Source organism: Rousettus aegyptiacus, unplaced genomic scaffold, assembly GCF_014176215.1.
Source record: "Rousettus aegyptiacus isolate mRouAeg1 unplaced genomic scaffold, mRouAeg1.p scaffold_m13_p_8, whole genome shotgun sequence".
Taxonomy (NCBI): Eukaryota; Metazoa; Chordata; class Mammalia; order Chiroptera; family Pteropodidae; genus Rousettus; species Rousettus aegyptiacus.
The window spans coordinates 109,116,587-109,137,438 of record NW_023416311.1 but is presented as its reverse complement, the minus strand read 5'-3'; the positions used below and the strand labels follow the sequence as shown (position 1 = coordinate 109,137,438).

At 45.8% G+C, this 20,852-nt stretch overlaps 1 protein-coding gene across 1 annotated transcript in view; it reads left to right on the top strand.

The window, feature by feature from the left end:
• Nucleotides 1–20,852, top strand: part of ADCY2 (adenylate cyclase 2) — a 304,109-nt gene that overhangs the window by 219,230 nt on the left and 64,027 nt on the right. Inside the window, exons 7-14 of the mRNA XM_016130145.2 lie at nucleotides 744–871; nucleotides 3,247–3,405; nucleotides 4,272–4,404; nucleotides 5,702–5,878; nucleotides 9,303–9,346; nucleotides 12,870–12,950; nucleotides 16,057–16,126; nucleotides 18,414–18,511. Coding sequence (XP_015985631.2) covers nucleotides 744–871; nucleotides 3,247–3,405; nucleotides 4,272–4,404; nucleotides 5,702–5,878; nucleotides 9,303–9,346; nucleotides 12,870–12,950; nucleotides 16,057–16,126; nucleotides 18,414–18,511 — 890 coding nt within the window. The remainder of the gene's footprint in view (nucleotides 1–743; nucleotides 872–3,246; nucleotides 3,406–4,271; nucleotides 4,405–5,701; nucleotides 5,879–9,302; nucleotides 9,347–12,869; nucleotides 12,951–16,056; nucleotides 16,127–18,413; nucleotides 18,512–20,852) is intronic.

The window sequence follows — 20,852 nt, the reverse complement described above, 5'->3', positions numbered from 1 at the left end:
GCAAAGGAATGTCCGGCCCGGGGTTGTTGGTCACAGAGGCAGCCACTCGGGGCATCAGTTCCTGCCTCACGGCTGTGGCTCGTGGCGTTGGAGAGCATCACGCCACATCGGGCGACTGTGGTGTAAAGCACACAACTTTATGCTGAGGGACGGGGAATCGTCGCCCATTTACTGTTTGTTTGTTTGTTTTGAAAACTTTGAACCACTTCATTGAGGTATAATCGACATGTGGGAAATTATATTTAATGTATACAACTTAATGAGTTTGGAAATAAGTGTGTACCTTCGAAACCATCACCACAGTCTATGCCATACTCATATCCATCGCCTACGAAAGCTCTCTCTGGCCCATTAATTGATTTATGTATTACTTTATGATTAAAACACTTAACATAAGGTCTTTTTTCTTAGCAAGTTTTTAAGTCTCGAATCCAGTGTCACTCGCCACACACACTGTGGTGTACAGGAGAGCTCTAGGACGTAGCCGCCTCGCATACCCGAAACTTCGTCCCCTTCCACCAGCGTCTCCCCATTTCTCCCACGGCCCCATCCAGACCCTGGGAACCACCCTTCTACTGCTCATTCCTGTCGAGTGGTGAAGGAAAACCCGACGGGCCGTCGACTTCTCCCCCCGCAAACCCCGTTTCCTGCGTCAGGAGAACTAGCACTCGAAGATATCCCACCAATTTAGATCGTCCTGTAAGTGCCCAATGTCCCTGACATTCTGCGGTTTCTTCTTCCAGGAGAACGAATGCATGAGGATAAAAATTTTAGGCGACTGCTACTACTGCGTGTCCGGACTCCCGATCTCCCTCCCTAACCATGCCAAGAACTGCGTGAAAATGGGGCTGGACATGTGTGAAGCCATAAAGTGAGTGTGATGCTTAGTGAGAGCTTCAGCTGCTTACGGCTCAGAGTTCTGAGTCTCGCTTGCGGCCACTCCTTTCTCTCTACTGAAATTAAATGCATTACTGCGCATTTAAATATCAGTATGCGGAGGGCCATTTGTTGGCATGTGAGGGACTCGATCCAACGTACGCTTTCTAAGTGGTTTGTGTTATTATTATTAATAGCCTTAGGTTTTGTTTTTGTTTTTGTTTTTTTGTTTTTTTGTTTTTTGTTTTTGCAGAACTGAGTTTGAAATCTATGGAAAATGACAAGTTGGTTTTTTTTTTTTTCCAAAAGTGATTTTTAAAAACTTACCTAAATGTCTTCTCTGATCTTAAGGAAAAAGTCTGCGTTCTTAGCATCGCTCATGATTTCTATGATTTCTGACAAATAATATGACTACATACAAATAGTAAAAAAAAAAAAAAAAAAAAAAAAGTAATTTTTACCACCAGGCAGCAATTAATATAAAAAATCTAAAATTACTTAATCTAGTCAAAAAAGCTCAGCTCTGTGAGGCTGGTTTCAGTTTATATCCATAGTATAAGTTTCCTGTATTGTAGCTGAAGTTTCTTTCATCGTAATGGGTTTGCTTATGTAAAACAATGTCATCATTACAGCTGAAAATGTCAGGTTCAAAGTTAATTTTTATTGCCAGGACCTTGATGAATTCTTCCTTAGGAATGCCCTTTGCAGAAGCCAGAACATTCTTATAAATGATAATACTGCTTCTTCGTTGATTAAATGATTGAAAGATTTTCGTTTATGGGATATTTCGATTGTCTATTTTAGTCAACTGATTGTACCCTATCCTCCACATATTGTTTGTCTAAGGAAGACAGGAATTAAATGGTAGATGTTCTATTTCCTTGTCTCAGGGTTAGAGTACGTGGGGCTTTCAGTGAGAAAGCAACAAGTCAAACTGCCCCTGTGTTTAACTCATTGCATATGTTTGTCATGTGCTAACAATAGACTAGAAGGGGGTGTCCGGGGAAGAAAAATGAAGCCCCCACAGCCTCAGCTGAGCCCAGGCGACCTAAGTGTTTCGGAATCTCTAGCTCAGTAGTGATTGCCACAGGCCACCAGGCAGATCAGGGCATGGGAGGCAAACGAGGGAAATGAAATCGAAGATTCAAGATGATGGGGGCGGGGGTCAGTGTGACCTCAGCTTCCCGCGCGAGACACTTCGTGTGGGGACTAACCGTGCCCTCCTCGCTTCTTCGCATAAACAAGTCATTGGGCTTCTCTGATCCCTGAGAAATGTTGTTTGCTTATTGCAAAAGTAATTAACTATTTCCAATGCCGTGGGTCTATATGCAAATGAATCTTATCGGTGGAACTAATAGGTTTTCTTAAATTTAGAATCCACCCCTGGATGCAAGCTCAGTGTCAGTTCCAAAGTCGGGTGAAATGGAGTCTATTGGGGGAAGTCATTTGCTTTCGATTTCTTTTTCAAATAAATGTGGGAAAGATTTTGCAAAGGACAAATTTACTTATTTTGTATGTCAGTAACATATTGGATTAAATAACCCACCCTTTTACAGTAGCTTGATTTCTGCTTTCGAATCAACTGTTTTCCAGCTCTGTTATGTGTACATTATTCCAACATGTTGAAGAGCTTCTGGGAAAATGAATCCTTAATTTTGACCTAGGTGTGTCACCAGTTGTCAGTAATATCTTTTTTCTGTTACATTTTTTATTGTAATAAAATATACATAAATATTGCCCTTTCAATCATTAGGGTTTTTTTTTTATGACACCTTATGCATTCTTAAAGTTTTTTTTAAAGATTTCTTTACTTTTTATTGAAGAGTATGCACAATTGAAAACCTTTAATCTCATAGTGATTTTTTTTTTAAATTCCTATTCAGGTTAAAGTCATTATTAAGCTCACAAATATGCTATATCTCATTGGCAGAAAATATCCATTAGATATTTTCCACTGGAATTGTGGGTGGCGTCTGAGACCCTTTACGACCATACGAGGCAGCGCCCCGTGGTTCTAGTAAGGCAATTCGGAGCAGATGTCAGCACATGACAGGTGCTCGATGCACATCAATTGGAAAAGTAAAAGCTGCAGCCCAGACGCTGCCTCGTTGCCACGGTCGGGTCTGGTGCGGCTTTACCAGCCAGAGCGCTGGGGCCCGGGGCTCGTCCGGGGGTAAACGGAAGGGGAAACCTTGCTCTCGGCTCGCGGCAGTCACCTTCTGCCGCAGGACGATTGCGATAATATTTCCAACGGTCTGAGGGGTTCTGAACAACGACAACAACAACAAAAAAACACGCCCTGAAAACACGCCGAGAGGAAAAGGAGGCCGGGGCCGTTTCTGACGGCGGCGTGACCTTTCTCGCCCCCAGGAAAGTGAGGGACGCGACGGGGGTCGACATCAACATGCGCGTGGGGGTGCACTCGGGGAACGTCCTGTGCGGCGTGATCGGCCTGCAGAAGTGGCAGTACGACGTGTGGTCCCACGACGTCACCTTGGCCAACCACATGGAAGCCGGCGGGGTCCCCGGGTGAGGGCCCCGGGCCGCCCCCTGCTCCGGGGGCTCCGCGGGCAGGGCGGGCGGGCGGGCGGGTCGGGAACCGACCGCGCGGTTGTCGCACGGCTCCTGCTGCCCGGGCGAGTGACGCGTCACTTGTGCCCGACGACCCCTTACACTCCCCGGATAACGCGTGACCTGTCGAGTCTCAGTCCCGCCCCCCCCCCCCCCCCCCCCGTGACCTATGGTCAAAGACTGAATGTTGGATCCGAAAGTACAGACGTTCTCTTATTCGCAAAGTTACCAGCAGAAGCACGAGTCAGAGGTGTTTTATACTGCGGCAAGGATAGCTCTCTTAATGATAATGAGGGCATTTCTCTGATTATGGGTGACCTCTGAAACCAGTGCTATGAAAATGAGAAAATCGGGGCATCCGTCTCTGGTTAGAAGAGCATAGTTTAGACGAGAGAATTTGGGGGCAAGTGCTATAATTTGAAGAATCATGAGAGCAAACTCTGAGAAAGAAAACCCACACTTTTATACAGATCAGCACACTTCCTAAAATGCCTTTGGTGTGCATTTCAAAAAATACCCTGGCACGCCCAAATTCGGTACCATCAGTCTGTAAGTCTGCATGTGCTGTTTTTCTCTATGCCCATGGTCGAGTTTTTGCGAGTACCGAGAAGCTTCAAATTGGCGTAGCTCATGACCTCTGGGGACGTCTTTCTAGAACATGAGTTGATAGAATACAAACCTTAATCACTGTTCATTTTATCAAGAACATAGAGCCTTTCCCCTCATTTGGGGGAGAATTATTATTTCTGAAATCATAAATAAGCAGAAAACCTACCTTCACAGATACCTTTATATTTCTTCCTTATTTTCGAATGGAATTTCAGACGTGTCCACATTTCGTCTGTCACCCTGGAGCACCTGAATGGGGCTTATAAAGTGGAGGAAGGGGACGGTGACATCAGGGACCCATACTTAAAGCAGCACCTGGTGAAAACCTACTTCGTAATCAACCCCAAGGTCAGTATTGTAGCGAATCTATAATTAGCCTACAACTTCTGTGATTAAAAGGCAGAGTCAAATTACTGCATAGACGTATTTAGTCAAGAATCAGTGTAATAATTCTTTGCTAATCTTTTCCTCTAGAATCACTTTAATCCATATAGCATTTTAATTATGGAACATCTTTTATAGTAATGAATTTAATTTATTAAAGAAACCGTTAAAATGATCACTCTGTGTAACAAGGTTGTGTATGTCAGTCAATGCATGCGTTAGTTCATGGGCCCAGCCCGGCAGTTGGGAAGTTAAATAAAGAGAAATATTTTGCTTAGGATTTCAGATGGTAAAAACTTAAGAAGATGAAATAGGATGAACATGTAAGAAAAAGGAAAAGGAGATGTTTCTAAAAGAGTAACAACTGAATATCACATGTACCTTTGTGCGAGGCCTTCTGTGTGGGGACTTGTGTCTAACGTCCATGCAGCAGAGACCTCTGCGACCCGGGAGACTGCGCCCCGTCCCCAGTAAGGGGCCGACTCCTCCTGTCCACACCACGGGGCGGCCAGAGCCAGGCCCTTAGCGCTCTCATCCTTCTCGGCCTTTCTCAAATCCCTGCCAGACGAGCATGATTACTAATGACAGATCAGCAATCCAAAGCTCCGAGGGGTGACACGCCCTCCCCCAAATCACACGGCTGGTGGACAGCACAAATGTGGGCAAGAGGCGGGTCCCCCAGGACTGTCGCAACTGATGTCACAAAATCAACGGGCCTGAGCGTGTGGCCTCAGGGCGGCCTCCCCGAAACCCCAGGTTCACGGTTGGAAACGAACTTCCAGCTGGCTTGACAGTTAACCCGCAGACAGATAGGTGACAAGAAGGAAGAACCGTGGGGTGGTAGGGACGTGCTGTGGGGACAAGGGGAAGAGTGCGAACAAAGAGGGTCGTGTTCAGGCAAAGACCAACGCGGGGGGCGTTGGGGTCACTCAGCCTCAGGAAACAGCCCCGGTCACTCCTCCTGGCATGCCAGAGAAACACGGCCACCGGAGAGAGTCAGAACAGATCGACATTCATGTTTGGAATTTACTTTATAAAACTTCGTCTTAAAAGGGCGATCGGTCCCAGACTTCCGCTGTCTGGAGAAAATCGCTCGGCTGGTAGCTGGGGAATGCGGCAGAGCCATAGAGAGCGAGGGGGCCGCGCGAGAGGAATCCGCTCCATCGGAGAAGCTTCTGGAAGGGGCGGAGTCGGGCGGGGGTGGGGGGAGCAGGCGTGCGCCTGTGGCACGCGGAGGTGACGCTCTGTTTCCTGCCCCCAGGGAGAGCGACGGAGCCCGCAGCACCTGTTCAGACCTCGCCACACGCTCGACGGGGCCAAGATGAGGGCGTCCGTGCGCATGACGCGGTACCTGGAGTCGTGGGGGGCCGCCAAGCCCTTCGCCCACCTGCACCACCGGGACAGCATGACCACGGAGAACGGCAAGATCAGCACCATGGTGCGCCGCCCCGCCCCGGCGCGCCCGCCCCCGGGCCCCGCCTCCCCAGCACTGTCCCTCAAAGCATCGCCCGCCCGGATGGCGTCCCTCCGGCCGGCGGCGAGCTCGGCGCTCACCCCGCGGGGCGGCCCCTGCCCGCGGCCGCCAGCGCCGGGGCCCTCGCCAGCCCCGCGCGGCCGGAGGCGTTGACCCAGCGGGACCCCACACTGTCTCTTCGTAACTCACGACGTTGTTTACCACTCACGGCAGCAGCCGAGTACTCGCGCTGGGCTGTTGTCAGCCGAGGTTTGATTTTGTATTTCGCTTTCTCTGTCATGAAGTAGGGATCAGTGAGGGCCTGGTGTCCTTGGAGTCCCCCGGCCTCGCTAAGACCCCCTCAGTCACCCAGACATTCGGTCACCCAGATGTTCAGGCCGCGTGGGCAGCCGCGCACCTTCTGCCATGGCTGGTCCCTGGTTATGTAAACTCCACCTTCCGAAGGGGCAGAAAGCCCCAAAGCTCCCTTCAACAGGGACATTTTCGATAAGACGGCTCAAATGCAGAGAGAAGGTTCAACGACCCATAGGAGGAGAGAAAAGTAAATATAATTAACCACCTAGAATCATCCCAACGGTATTGTCAGATTTAAGAAACGGTTTCTGAGTAAAATTTCACGTGGAATGCCATAACGGCATTAGGAATAGAGTTGAGGTGAAAAAGAAAGTGAGGGTTACGTAATGCTCACTGCCAAAAAGAAGGAACATGCCAGGTTTTCGGGTAAAAGAGAATGTTTTCGGTCTCCTGTGTCCCAGAGCGCCCAGCACGTCACAGTGACGCACCCGAGCCCGACAGGTAGGACTCTGCGTTCTTGGTTGACTCGCTTACGTCTCTCAACTTCCTTTGCTCTTTTCTCGACGGAAAACCAGATGCGACCTGACAGACGACCGTGATCCATCAGGCAACGAGGGAGGCCAGCAGGGCACGTCCTAGAGGGGCGTGCCTTCTATGGGGGGGGGGGGGCATAAGTCGGACATAAATAAAAGAACGAGAGTGTTGGAGGCACTGCCGAGGACCGTGGCGGTGGCCAAGTGGCGTGATATCTCTGGGAGTGAAGGGGGCAGACACTCCGAGGAGGGCAGAGCAGGTGCGGCGGGGTCTCAGAGAGGAAGAGGAGGAAGCCGGGAAAGGAGGCGGCAGAACAGCCGGTTTGGTGGTGCTGAGGTGCAGGTGAGTGTGGCAGAGAGGAGAGTGTCGGCATGGCTGCGGCGTCACCAACGGTGAGCCCAAGGAGGTCATCGGGGTGAGGCGCGGTAAGGCAGTGGTGTCGAACTCATTCCAAGTGCAGCGGGACGTCATTCGACGATCTTAGGCAAGGGGAGGGCGGGGTGCAGTTAATGCCCTGGAACAGGGGAGCGTGAGTGGCGGGTCCGCGCGGGAGGGGTGCCCACCCAGGCCGAGCTCTCAGCAGCGGAAGCAGCGAGAAGCGCGTTCGGGGTCTAACCTGAATGCAGAGCGCGTGGGTCGTGGTGACGGAGGCCTTGGGTCCGTGTGAGTACGAGGATCAGGGTGAAACCACGGGTTTTTTTTAGCTGCACAGCTGAAAGGACGCCGGTGCCATTAACGGCGACGACAAATCCTAGGGGAGGAAATCAGCCGATCGGAGATGGAAAAATCGAGGCTCTGCTAATGGGCGTCTGTAAATCGATACGCCTTTTAGACATCTGAGTGCGGCTCGCGAGTTGGCGGCTGGGCGTGCGGGCCCGGAACTCGGGGACGGGGCCGAGCCGGAGATGCGGGCGCGAGAGTGGCCAGGTCGTAGGCACTGCTGGGGGCCACGGAGCAGGATGGAATTAATCGAGAGGGGAAGAGCTCGCAGGAGGGGCCCCCGGGCTCCTGGGGCCTTCCAGGACGTAGGGCCGTTAGGGGAAGGGCATCGCGGGGTGCTAGCATTCGGTCGTCGGTGAAAGTCGATACTTCTATCACTCCTATGAAAAGATAATAATTTGGATAAGTTTGTCTCGACGCTGCATTAATTATTAACGCTAATAGCCGATAAACATACTTCTTGCCGAGATTTGTTGGCTGGTCGGATGGTTGGTTTTCAAGAAATAAGAATCATGTTTAATATTAGAACCCGATTTTCGGTGCTGTATCTTGTGTGCACCCGTGAAAGCGGCCTTTTCAGGTGTGCGATCGGTGTCATCGTGGTCATTTCGCATCGGTCTCCGTTGTGCCCAGCGCCTGGCAGTGTTCCGCATCGTCTCGGCAGGGGCCACGGGCAGGGTTTCGGCCCGGCCGTAGCCGTCGTCGTGTTAGCGACAGCCGCACCTGTCCAGCGCTTGGAGTGTGTGAAAGTCAGAGGACCCCCGAGAACAGGCTCAATCGTCCTACCTGGCTGGCCTCGCCGGTCACAGGTGCAGAATGTCGGGACCGCCTCGGCGGCAAGACGGGGAGGGCAGCGTAAGAAGGTTCCAAGGGCTTGAGCAGCGCGTGCAGCGCCCGTGACTGCGACACAGAGCCCGGCGTCATTCTTCCTGACGCATTCCGGGGGCCAAGGGCTGTCGTCACCAGACGTGATTCCTTTCATCCGTCGGCTCTCAATTCAACATTGACAGAGCTGGCGAATCATGCACTATTTTACTTTACGTAATAAAACTCGGAGTTCAGTTATTTCTTTTACAAAAAAATAAAAATAAAAAGCCTCGCCTTTCCCTGGGCTAGCTATATTTTCTAATCTTCAGCTTAGAGATAGAGCAACAAAGAAAAGTTGCTTTGGAGCCACTTTGTTCCAATTTTTAATTTTCACTGATAATGTGGAAAAGGGGATCTTGAGTGTTTTGGTCTCTGGTTGGACTTTTTGGCAGGGCCCCTCTGCCCCCCACAAACCCTGACCAGCACGCCCTTCTCTGTCCTCAGGAACTACCAGCACTCACGTACTGAGTTCTTCTTTTTGATCAGTGATTCACGATTTCGCATACTCATCCAATGGCACCAGTTCTTAACAGCCCGGTGCAGTGACAAGGATCGACTGTAGATCTTGTGCATATGATCATGTTTTAAAGCACTTTTTAAATATTTGTCTGATGCCGAGCTACATTTTCACATGATCGTAAGCCGTCTACCATAACTTTAATAAATGATTTTCTGCAGGCCATTGTTTGAAATCATAGCTTTGAATATCGGGATGGATTTTAAAAGTACAGACAACCCTCCTGGTCTTTCCCGCATCCAGAGTTTATCGACGACACCAACTTTCTAACTAGAAACTGAATTTTTAATCTTTTCTCATTTATAATTAAGCTATTTTTGTCCGCATGGGTAATTATTTGTTACCTAATGATACTTTTCATGATAAAAGAACAAATATGTTATAGTTATCATTGCAACATTATTTTTAAAGTATGTATTTGGCAACTAATAACCTTTTGTTTTTTTTTTTTAATAGGATGTGCCGATGGGTCAGCATAATTTTCAAAACCGCACCTTAAGGTACGGTATACGTTCCACTTTCTAATTTTTAAAGGCTTATTTTCCCTTTATTTCTGAAAGCAATTATCACCAATTATAGTTATTTTGAAGGCTACCTCTTCTAAAAGAGCAGCTCCTTGTGAAAAGCCCTATTAAATTGCTCTCGGCTTCTAAAAATAGGCTTATTACTGTCATGTTATTAGAACTGAGAGAAGGAAAGGAAAACACCACCTGGTAATCACTTCGGGACTTGAAATTCTTTTCTTAAAACGACTCTTCTTGGTATTACTATGTGGTAAGAAGTTGAATTTCTTAAAAATGAGCATGTCGCTTAAAATTATTTTCGTGTGTGTGTGTTGAATCTTGGAGATAAAAGCAATATAACTCCAGCCTTTCTATAGTGAAAAAAGGGCTGTCCAACCCTCTCAAAAAAAAGATCATTACTTCCTGCAAATGTCCCCAGGGCCTCTGTCGCCATCCACGGAGGAATCGCAGGAATCGCAGGCACTAACCCCTCCCTTTTCCATGTCCCTCTTGCTTCTGGGCTCGGAGCCGTAGGTCAGCCTTGGTGTGGGAATTAAGCATATTTTATTGAACCTGTTAGGATAATTAATGAAAGGTCCCAAACTCAAGTCAGCCTTTCTTTCCCCCACACAGAGGTGGGTTTATTCTTATAGAAAATGCATTATAGCCAAGCAAAAAATAGATACAATTAGCTAGATCGTTGCCTGCAAAACGTAGCAAAGAACGCACATCATTCTAGAATCTCCCTAGGTGACTTTATCTGTTGGAATGACCTCTAATTTGCATTTTGTGTGAAATTTGAAATTTTCACATTGAACTGTAACACTCAGAGACCTGTGTTATCAGGACGATTGGCTTCTTGGGCTGTGGAGGCGTTGTGTTTTAAGTGACAAATGTCACATTAATGGGAACTCGAGCTAATTTTAGGAATACTATTACGGACCCCTAACATACCGGGAGAAGGCTCAGCTCTCGCAGCCAGTAAGATGCTAGCACCTCTGCACGCGGCTGCGCACGGAGTGTCATGGACACCCTTTGACTTCATTCTTGGTATCTCTCATCTACCTGCTCTCCCCGAGAGTCTGTTTGCTGAAATCCCCTTGTGACGGGCCTTGTGGGGCACCATGTGACGTGGGCAGTGTCTTCCGGGACTGGTGCCGTCTGGAAGAGCATGAGCTTTTATTTGTATCTGCACCAGGCATGTGGAAATCTAGTTTCGTCCTTACTGCGTTCCTCCCAGCTAGACACGCCACGGCCGTTATGCTTTTGGAAGGGAAGAAGCCTAGGCACGAGGGGTCGGGAGAGCGCCCGGAGTCACGCAGCTGGTGAGCGCGAGGCCAGGCTTCGCGCCCTGGCCGCCTGATGCCGTAGCCCGCGTGCTAACTGCCCTCCTGCCCTGCCCGCCTCACCAAGAGCCTCTTCTAGTCCTGCTCCCTTTTATCCATTGTGGTTGATCTCATGGGGAGAGCTCAGCTTTTGAGTCAGCTTCACCCGGGCCTCCCTCACCTGCCCTGGCTTTGGCACGTGGCCTACGTCATAAAACCTCTCTAATCGTCCAGCCTGGCCATGAGTTGGTGTCACATGCTGTTGAGGCATCATTGGAGATAATATACAGTCTCTTTCATGCCTCTTTGAATATAATAAACCAGGTGTGGGTCTAAGGCAGGCCGAAGCAGGAGCTCAGGAGAAAGAATGGAGAGGAATCGAAAAGAAAGAGGGCTGGGACAGCCGGCGGTGGGGAGGCCGGCAGCGGGACCCAGAGGCAGGCACGAGGGGCCGTCGGCAGTGCTGGGCAGCCGAGAGACAGAACGCCGGCTGGCAGATGAAGAGCCGCCGGTGCATGGATTGTCTGCCCCAAAGTGTCCTGTTGTCTCCATCGCAGAGGTCACAGAGACAAGCAAGCTGTCCGCATGTTAAGAAGCGCTGTCCAGATCATTAGTGAAGACAGGGGGTGCAAAGTGAGTTGCATTTATTGGCTGCCCCGTGTGCCATCTTTACTGTTGGCAGCGCTTTGCAGACATTGCCCCAGCTGGCTCTAAAACTGATGCACAAAGGCGAATCCGTCGTCGGCCCCCATGACACTGAAGGAGCCCGTTTCCCCGCGATCTCGAGGTGCCTGCTGCTGTTTCTTCTCTGATGTGAGACTTTGCAAAATAAAGAAACCACCAAACTGAAGTGAAGAAACTCAAGCCTAGTCAAGAGCAGCTTAACAATAAGATGTAGAAGGGTCCAAAATAGAGGTGGCTCCCCACCTGTAAACGAGAACGAGCCAGACTAGACGATCGCTCAGGTTCCTGGCTTTTTTCCAAAGAAGGATAAAAATTAATTAGTGTTCTTCAATCAGCTCGGAATCGGGCATGTTAGCACCTCTGAATTCAGTCGGTTCTGCATCTGTAAGCGGATCACTTACTATCATTCTGTTTCTGAACCGAGACTGCCCTTGGCCTGTTTAGAGAAGGGAGAACTTGACCGCACAGATCAATAGGTGCTGATGGACACGCAATGCCCATCATCGTGTTATCGATGATCCTGTGAGATGGAATTACTGATCAGTGTGACATCCTGTCTCTACCTAGCGGCAGTTCCGAACTCGGAAAGACGCTATTTTTATTCTAGACTAGAAGGTCTGTTCCATCAGTACATTAACCAACCAGGACACAGAGAAGCCACATGCTCACCGTACAGTGGACTCGGTGACATGCTGCCCCCCGGGCTCAGGCGCAGGCTGAGTCAGGCCCGTTTGGCGAGCCTGTTCTTCTACTCTTTGAAGTAGGTATTTAATTTTTAAAAGCAGATATTATTTCAGTTTTCTCCCTGACATCATTCTCATGCTAATTGTGAAATTAGCCTTGTGGGACTCATTATTATTTTGGCATAATTTATTTACGAAGCACATTACGGCCGAAGATTATTTGCTTCCAGACCAAGTGAGTGGTCTGCAAATATAAGTGGGGTTTTCTGTGAATAGTGCTTTCAAACCCTGGGGAATATTTAAATACTTGCCATCGAGCTCTGATATGTCTAAAAATAATATTAGAGTACTGCAAATTCTTGAAAACAGACCAGTGAAAACATGACCATGGAATAACTATTTTGTCAACCGAACTAAATTTTTTGCAGGGGACTTTCCAGAGCCAGTGTGTTCTGTCATAAAACAAAGTTTATAAAGGCAAGAAGTCAAGGGCTAATGTGCCTCCAAGGACAGAAAGTTCTTTTGTCTCGAGCACCAAATTCCTATCTGTCAGCGTTGCTTTTGATTGCCTAATAAAATTTCACTCTAAGTGAAGGGTGAGGCCATAATTTACTGCACTAAAAATGAGTCAATTCTCTCCATCCCCGAGTGGCCACTGTTAATAGAGAAAAGGCTGTTTGTAGACTCGTTTCTTTTTTTTTTTCCTTTTTTTTTTTACTCGACGAACAGGATTAATCGGAGGTTTTAGCGTCATCACAAAAAAAAATAGGCTTAATATTTAGTTTAATAATAAGATTCTTACGCCAGTATATTTCCTTTTTCATACAGAACCAAGTCACAAAAGAAAAGGTTTGAAGAAGAATTGAATGAAAGGATGATTCAAGCAATTGATGGAATTAATGCACAAAAGTGAGTACTTCTTCATCTTCGATTTATCATTTGTCTCTTCTTTCAACCCCTATTATTTGAAAAGATTGTTATTTGCTACCTGATCAATACTCTCCAAGGAAGTCACTGATAAACAACGTGAGGTGTAAACATGGTGAGGAAAGTTATAGAAAGTGTATTCGGTAAGGAACATTGAGGAGCAACGGGACCTCAAGCAGGAAATCCTTTAAGTGTGTTAATTCACACCATCCCCTGACAATGAATTTATCGCCCTTCAAGATCAGAGGGCGTGTTCTCAGTTGTGAAAAAAGGGTTTTGAGCATTAGAATCTGAATTCATGGGAGCAGTAGGAATAAGACCAGTTTGTTTGTTTGTTTGTTTGTTTGTTTGTTTGTTTTGGTCCATATCTTTCAGTCTGTGAAGCCTATGAATTCTGTGAATGTCCATTTAGTCTGTGAATTGTCATTATAGTTTTAAATAGTCCAGGAGATGCGGATAAAAAAATAAAGAAGGCGGCGGCCTTTGTGGCCTGGACAGAATGATTATATTCATCCGCCTCGGAAGCCCCCTTAGGCGCCTGCGTCATGGTGGAACTCACGGAGGGCAGAGGCCAGATGACTCTGCGTGGTGCCTGGTACCCACCACGCATTCAATCAGTTGCTGAATTAAATTGTAGTGAAAATATCGGTAGGTCCAAATGAAGCGCTTCTGTGCCGTAGTTTCTATCCTAATGGAAACCGGACTATTTAATTTTTTCATGAACGGTGACTCTTGAAAAATGTAAATGATTTTCACCTAAAACACTGCCTCCACAATTAAAGTGCACATCTTTGCACAATGTGGACTTCTTCTAGATTATTCTTTTAAGGATTTGTCTTAGAACATTTACAGGGCTATGACAGGATCACATGGGTGTACGTATGTGCGTATGCGAGGTGTGTGTGTGTGTGATTGCATGTATACACAATGGTCAGGCTGTAGCTGTGATTCAGATATGCTTGTGCATTGAATTAACACCTGCTTAGGGCCCCTGAAACCTAGACTGGAAGTATGAGGGTCCTGCGAATGAATGAGGAGATCCCTTTATTTCCGCTTCATAAATTTCCCTCTTATTTCCAAACTTTTATTATTCAGGAATATTTTTAAATTAGATTTTTTCCCTCAAAAAATAACAAATGATTTTAATAAGTTGCTTGTGTCCATTATTCAGTGTTGATATTCATACGAGTTCCAAAAATGAATATAGTTTAAAGGTATCTTCAATTTTATTTTCTATCTCTTTTTATATTAACCAACGTTTGAGTCTTCCAACTGGTCTCGTAAAACAGAACAATAACATATTTCTGTAGCTAGTATGGTAATAAGAAATACTAAAAATGGTCATTTCCCTGAACCTTGAAGATTATACGCTTAAATCAAGGCATCACCATAGTTCTTGCTTGTAACGGAGATCATTCTACAGGCCATTTCTCGCTTCTGTGCCCCAGCTGAAAGTATGCTGTGCGTGGTTCAGTCTTGTGGGCGTTCAAGTGCGTCGTGGCGTGTGCCCGTGAGACCCTTCCACACTGTCCGGTCGAACCTGGAGATGGCCCTCCTCAGACCTGCTGGTCTCCAGGGTTAACCTGTCACTAGCCTTAATGCGAATCGTCAGTGTACATTTAGCAACCCTCATCTGAAATCGGCAGGTGGCCGTCCTTGCTGATAACCGGGCCAAGTGGAACAGTTCACCTGGCCTTTTTTCCTAGCTCCTCCGAGGCCCGCATCCTTTCTCTTTCCCAAACTTATCTCGGGGAGTCCAGATCTGAAGACAGATGGCCAGTGGGTTGGAAAGTAGTGCATTAAGGATTTCATGTGAATTGATAATCGTTTAAACAGATGTAACATTCGGGGGAGATATATGTAAAAATAATTTTATCTCTAATATTCTAACATATATACTCTCCCTATATGTGGACCTATAAGCATAGATATAAATATAGATGTAGACATATGCTTATATATACTTGTAGATATGGACATATGTATGCATATACACATGCATTTCCATATATGATTCAGGTTATTATATGTTATAATTACGAAAATTGGTTTAAGAAAAATTAAGAAAGTAGAAGTATAAATTCCTCAGTTTAATGACTGAAACCAGTTGGTAATATATCTTACTGGTATTTATTTCTAGATACTTTTCTTAATGCATAGTTTTCGATTTTTTCTTTCTTGCCTTTATTTCATAAAACGAGCGCTTGTTTTATTGCCAGACGCGCGACTGTATCGGGCGTCGTGTGCCCAGCTTGCTTGCTTGTGTGCTTAATGCCCCTGCTTAGCTTGTGATAATGTGCAACCTTCTAGTGAGAAGTTTCGTCCTTAAACTCTTCCTCTGTTTCAAGGACTTTCTTACAACGGATTTCTGAGAGTCGACCAGTGCATAAGACTGCATACTTCCGTGTAATTTTTGCGTTATCTTTCAGCGTCTGAGAGATGTATATGTACTTACACATGTGTGTGTGTTCACGTTTGTTTCTACATGCGGCGTTGACATTCTGAACTGATTTTTATTATATTAGGATTTTTACCTGTTTTTTTTAAACTGTGTTCAAATATGATTTTTACTTGATAGAAATGAAAGAAAAAAAAAACAGGAAAATAAAGGTATTTTCAGGAAGTGGGAAAGAAACCAAATCCTCTCGCCCAGAACTTGAAGGATCTCTGAATAGTTTTGATGTTTCATGAGATGCTGCTTAGTACCAGCTAAGAAAAATAGCGCTTCTGCATGAACCGTACCCTTCAGGACGTGACACTACCATGTAATTTCAGTAATTTACCGATGCACTAGAATCGTAGTTATTTCATTTGGATGACCTGAGTTTCGATTTGGTATGACGTTTGGTTTGTAACATCAAATTTCCCGAGGAGGGCAGTGTGTAAACAGAAAAATTATGTTTACAGCCCTGTTATCAGTCTCTAGATTCCATATCCAGTTATTTGACATTATATGTTTTTTTAAATATTCAATTTTGGAGAATTTACAATAAAGAAAGAATAATTCAAGTTATTTATTTTTGAAAAAGTAGTTTCAGATATTTGGTGGGAAGTTTGGTTTTATGATGTCTGTCTTTTATATTTCCAGGCAATGGCTCAAGTCTGAAGACATTCAAAGAATCTCACTGCTTTTCTACAATAAAATACTAGAAAAAGAGGTAAGCTCCTTTTTTCTTCAAAATCCATCGCTTTTTCTGAAATGTTAGTTTTAAAAAATTCCTTCACAAAATTATACTTGTGCTTTTTACTTGTGACATTTCCACTGCCTCTAACTTCATTAGAACTCTTTCTAGCTTCTCCGATGGTCTTTTCGTGCCAAACTATTTTACAATAGTTCTCGTTACCAAGCATCTGGTTTGGGCTAGTCACCGTTCTCAGCATCCTGGTCGTAAGTGACATCTGGGACATTTCTGACTTAAGGGGTTAAAGGAAAAAAAAAAAAACATTATCTAAACAAAGTCTTCTGATAAATCTACATTACTTTATACATTTTATTTTAACTTTTTAACAAAAATGTAAGATTTACATTAAAGACATGTTTGGAAAAAGTAAAACTCCCAGACTTTTAAGTTTTGTTACAGCTAAATGCTTTCACATATGGCTCATAAGGTAAGAGCTATTTCAGGCATGTATAATAATCAGACATTTTACTTTTACATGTCAAGCTTAACACAGATTTGCTAAAACAAATCAAGTAATTATGACAGAAAGAATGGTTCTTCTAGGTCAGTTTATTTCATTTGCCTTTTATTTTGTGTTGATCTAGAAAAGGAACAAATAATTTCCATTACGCAACCATATAATGACAGTCCTAGCTTGAACAAAAGCTACTATATTAATGACAGTAGTCACAGCCCTGGTATTAAAATTCTGTTGAGAAAAAATTCAGTTCATCATTTCATGAATACTGAATGATAAAATCAAATATAAAAATTACTCACAAAATTCATCAGGTGGGGATTTTGCAGTTACACAAAAACGTACTTTTTTATTAGTGGTCAAGATCAATTGTCTGCTTCTGAGTCAATATATTGACTACAGATGGTCTACCAAATTGATATTTCATATAATTTTTGTTATTATTTTGACTACCCTTGAATGACTTTAATAGACACTAATGGTTACTTATTGTATAAATGATGAAGTATTCTCTTCCCAATACAAGTCCGTTCCCTTTATTAATATTGAATGGAAATTCCAGCTCGGATCTCTACACCAAGCCCAGAAGATAAAAGAGGGATGTCCCTGAGTGCATAGAATGTAATCACACTTCTGCAATTGTGCTGATATAGCTTCTTCATCAGCATGTAAATTATCCAGGCTAGTAAGTCACAACATCTACTAAAAAAAAAAAAAAAGTTCTAGCAAATAGAAGGTATTGTCATTTACGGATGGAGCTTTAGTTGCATTCCCTAGGTGTACATATTTGCGGAGGCCAACTTTGAGGCAAATTTCAGAGAGTACCGGAATCTGACCTCACTTGTCGTCCACCTCTGCCCAGCCCGCTCATCGGGACGGCAGGAGGGGCCCAAGGCCGCAAGGCACAGAGGGAGAGAAGTATCAATTCACCACCCAGCGGTCCAGCATCTCGAACTAAAAGCCCCGTGGTTATAACCCAAGAAGTACATGCTATGATTTCCTACAACCTGAGAAACAGCGTGTGCAGATACAGCTGATGCGGTCTGCCAGTATTCTCGGGAGGTCTCAACAGCATCGCCACGAAACCCTGATTTCCTTTAATGTTGTTATGAAACCCGCTTTTGAGAGGTAGGGCAGCCTCGGCTGGAGCATTGGCTGGCGTTTAGCCTCATACCTCAGGCAGAGCCGGTCTCAGGCGGGCAGCTACGCCGGTCACTTCACCGTGCGGGATGCGACGGGAAGCTGTGTGGCCACTGCCTCTGGCTCCGGACGAGTGGGAGGAGACCCGGCCAGCCGGACAAGCCGGCGGAACGACCGCGGACGGGTCTGCTCTGTCTCGTCAGGTCCCCGCCTCGAAGCAGCGTTAAGATAAAGCGCTAAAATAAGTAAATCAAGTGAGGAAATTGCGTTTCCTCGATAATATGGAAAACCAAAATATTTTGTAAAAAGTCCTTTGCTTTCCCCCAAATGAGCGTGGGCATCAGACCCACGGGGGAACCGGTGCCCACACAGGTCACCGGGCCCTGCAGGTCGGGGGCTCGCTCCTTGCCCAGTGATGCGATTGCCTCTAAACAGTGGCCTGAACAGTTTGGCTCAGAAAAGTCACGGTGTTGGGCAGTCACAGCTCATTTGGAGGGAGGCGGTCCTCGTTGCCGGGGACGATGGCTGCTCGTCCCCGGCCTGTCTGTCCCGCAGTCTACGCTGGACGAACGGGGTGCGCGGCCGGGGTCCGACGAGGCTGCCGGACGCGTGTCCCAGCCGCCGTCTTGCCGAACGGTCACGCGCGGTCTCCTTCTCCCCCCTTAGTACCGAGCCACGGCGCTGCCCGCCTTCAAGTACTACGTGACCTGCGCGTGCCTCATTTTCTTCTGCATCTTCGTCGTGCAGATTCTCGTGTTGCCGAAGTAAGTACGTGCGGCTCCCCGCGGGGACCCTCGCCGGGTGCACCTCCGCGCGGGCCCCGCCAGGCCTGACGGTGCGAGATGTTCCTCGCCAGGCAGAGGGGTCATGTTACATGCCACATGCTGCAGTGGCGGTGGGTGGGGCAAAACGCCGCGCTGGGGAGCCGTGTGGTCCCCGTGTGTCCTGTTTTGGGATAGGAATAGTGGACGTGTTGAGTCGCCTTATACGGACTTGTTTTAAACAAATTTAACCTTCTGATTCTGATTTCTATATTAATAACTCTGATCTCCAGCCTAAGAAGCGTAGCCCAATAAACCTCACCCGGATAAGACAAAGTCACTAGATTTGTTGTTGTAGCTTCTAATAAATAACAGAATTGTTTCTCGAAAGGATAAAACCTGTTCTGGGAATGCTTCCCCCACCCATTCGTTCTGATTTCGCATTCTTCTTTGTGGAGTCCACTCTCTGCCGCCGTATCTGACTGTCAGAAGTCACTGTCCAACTCACGTCTCTGAGGAGAGGCGTGGCGTGGACCAGAGAAACTGAGCGAGCTGGGTTCCACACGTCCAGCCTTTGGGGTGGGCGCGTCCTGCTTTGGGTCCGGGAGACCTCCTGGGGTCTGAGTCGGGAAGGCATCGCTGTGATATAGTTTTCAGTGTATCTCTACCTGGTACTTCTGGGATTCGTCGCTTTTATTGAATCCTCAGGTGAAGGCTTCTGCACTAACGAGGGCCTGTGAACTTGACCAGCTCCTTAGCGTGGAGCAGGATGGGTATCTCACTTTTCAAAGATCACTCTTTTTTTTCACTCATGGCCCTAGGCAGATAGTCAATATCCCTGAAAATTGCCCGGTTGATGGACAGAGTGTTTTATATTTCTTATTTCCTGGTGGGACAGCACTTTCTGACTCTTGATATTATCCAAGAGCTCGATTCCGATTTTCCATTAACAAAATGCCTGGGAGCATTGCCTGCCAGGTATAAACATTAAATCTTGCACTCCATGGCGTAGATCAGCCTCTGGTTCCTCTCGGGTCATCTAGCGTCAATGCCTCTCGGCACCATGCTTTCAAAATACCCTCTGTGTGTCTACTGTCTTCTCTGCCCCACTTAGGAACTCGTCTACTTAAAAGTAATACTTTTGTTACATTTACGAAATATTTTATTGGAATAATGGTGCTTCTCGCTTCTGCTGACATACTTTTTTTTTAATGTATTGAATTGTAGTTTGCTTTCTTATTGGCATCCTGTCCCATGATTTTGGAGGAAAGAAGGGAAAGAAATGATTAAGTGAGTGAGTAAATGAATGAATGAATGAATAACTGATGATAGAGGAATTTGTGACCTTCAAAGGGCCAATAAGAAAAAGTCTTTTCACGAAACAGGGTCTGACGTCATGCCTGTTTGGCCCATATTTTTAAATTTGGCTCTAGTCTCAGAATTTTAATAGACGTAATTAAGTTATTGGCTCCTCCTCGGGGAGCTGTTCCCTTGCTTCTGTCTGCCGAGTTCCATAACTTCATCAGAAGTGTGAGCTACCTTCAAAGACCGAAAGCGACGGAGCATAAATTATGTTTGCATTTTTTTAATAGTTTTATTCATATCGTCTGCCAAATTAAATAGATTATGTTAAACCAGACATGGGCAATTATTAAAATTAGGATGATTTTTTTTTCTAATAAAGTTTAGTTAAATATCATGTGTTTCATTAGCTCAAGTTAAATTAAGAATAATGGTATTTTACTTAAGGAAGATTAATAGCCAGATGATAATATTAAATATCTTAGAACTTTGATTTCAGCTTAGATTCTTTAATCCTCATTCCATTCCTCATTTTAATACTTAATACTCATTAATTCTTTAATACTTATTTCAAAAGAGTCGTTTATTTTGTTTTTATCACCAAAAATTAAAAAAAAAAAAAAAAAAAAAAGGAAAAAGTTTAATGGTGGAATCATTCGTGTTCATTGAAAGCAAACTTGGTTTCGTAAACACAAATGACAGAAAATAACTGTCTTGGAGGCAGTTTGCTTTGGTGGGCCCCAACGTTGGACACGATGGTATTAAGTTACTCCTTATGTACCTCGATGTGGTGTATGGGAATCTTAGGACAAACCAAAAAAGAAAGAAAGAACAAAAGAAACAATAGAAGGGAGAGAGGAGGGGAGGGAGGAAGAGCCTTCTCACTGACTAAGGTGAATGAACCACGAAGCTTTTACTGACATGCGCAGCATACGGCTTTGAGCTCTGGTCATCTGAGAGCAGGGAAATGCCTCGCAGTCAGGAGCTTGCATGTAGGCTACTGCTGTAGTTCCTTCCCATGGCCAAAGGCCAGAGGTCGGGG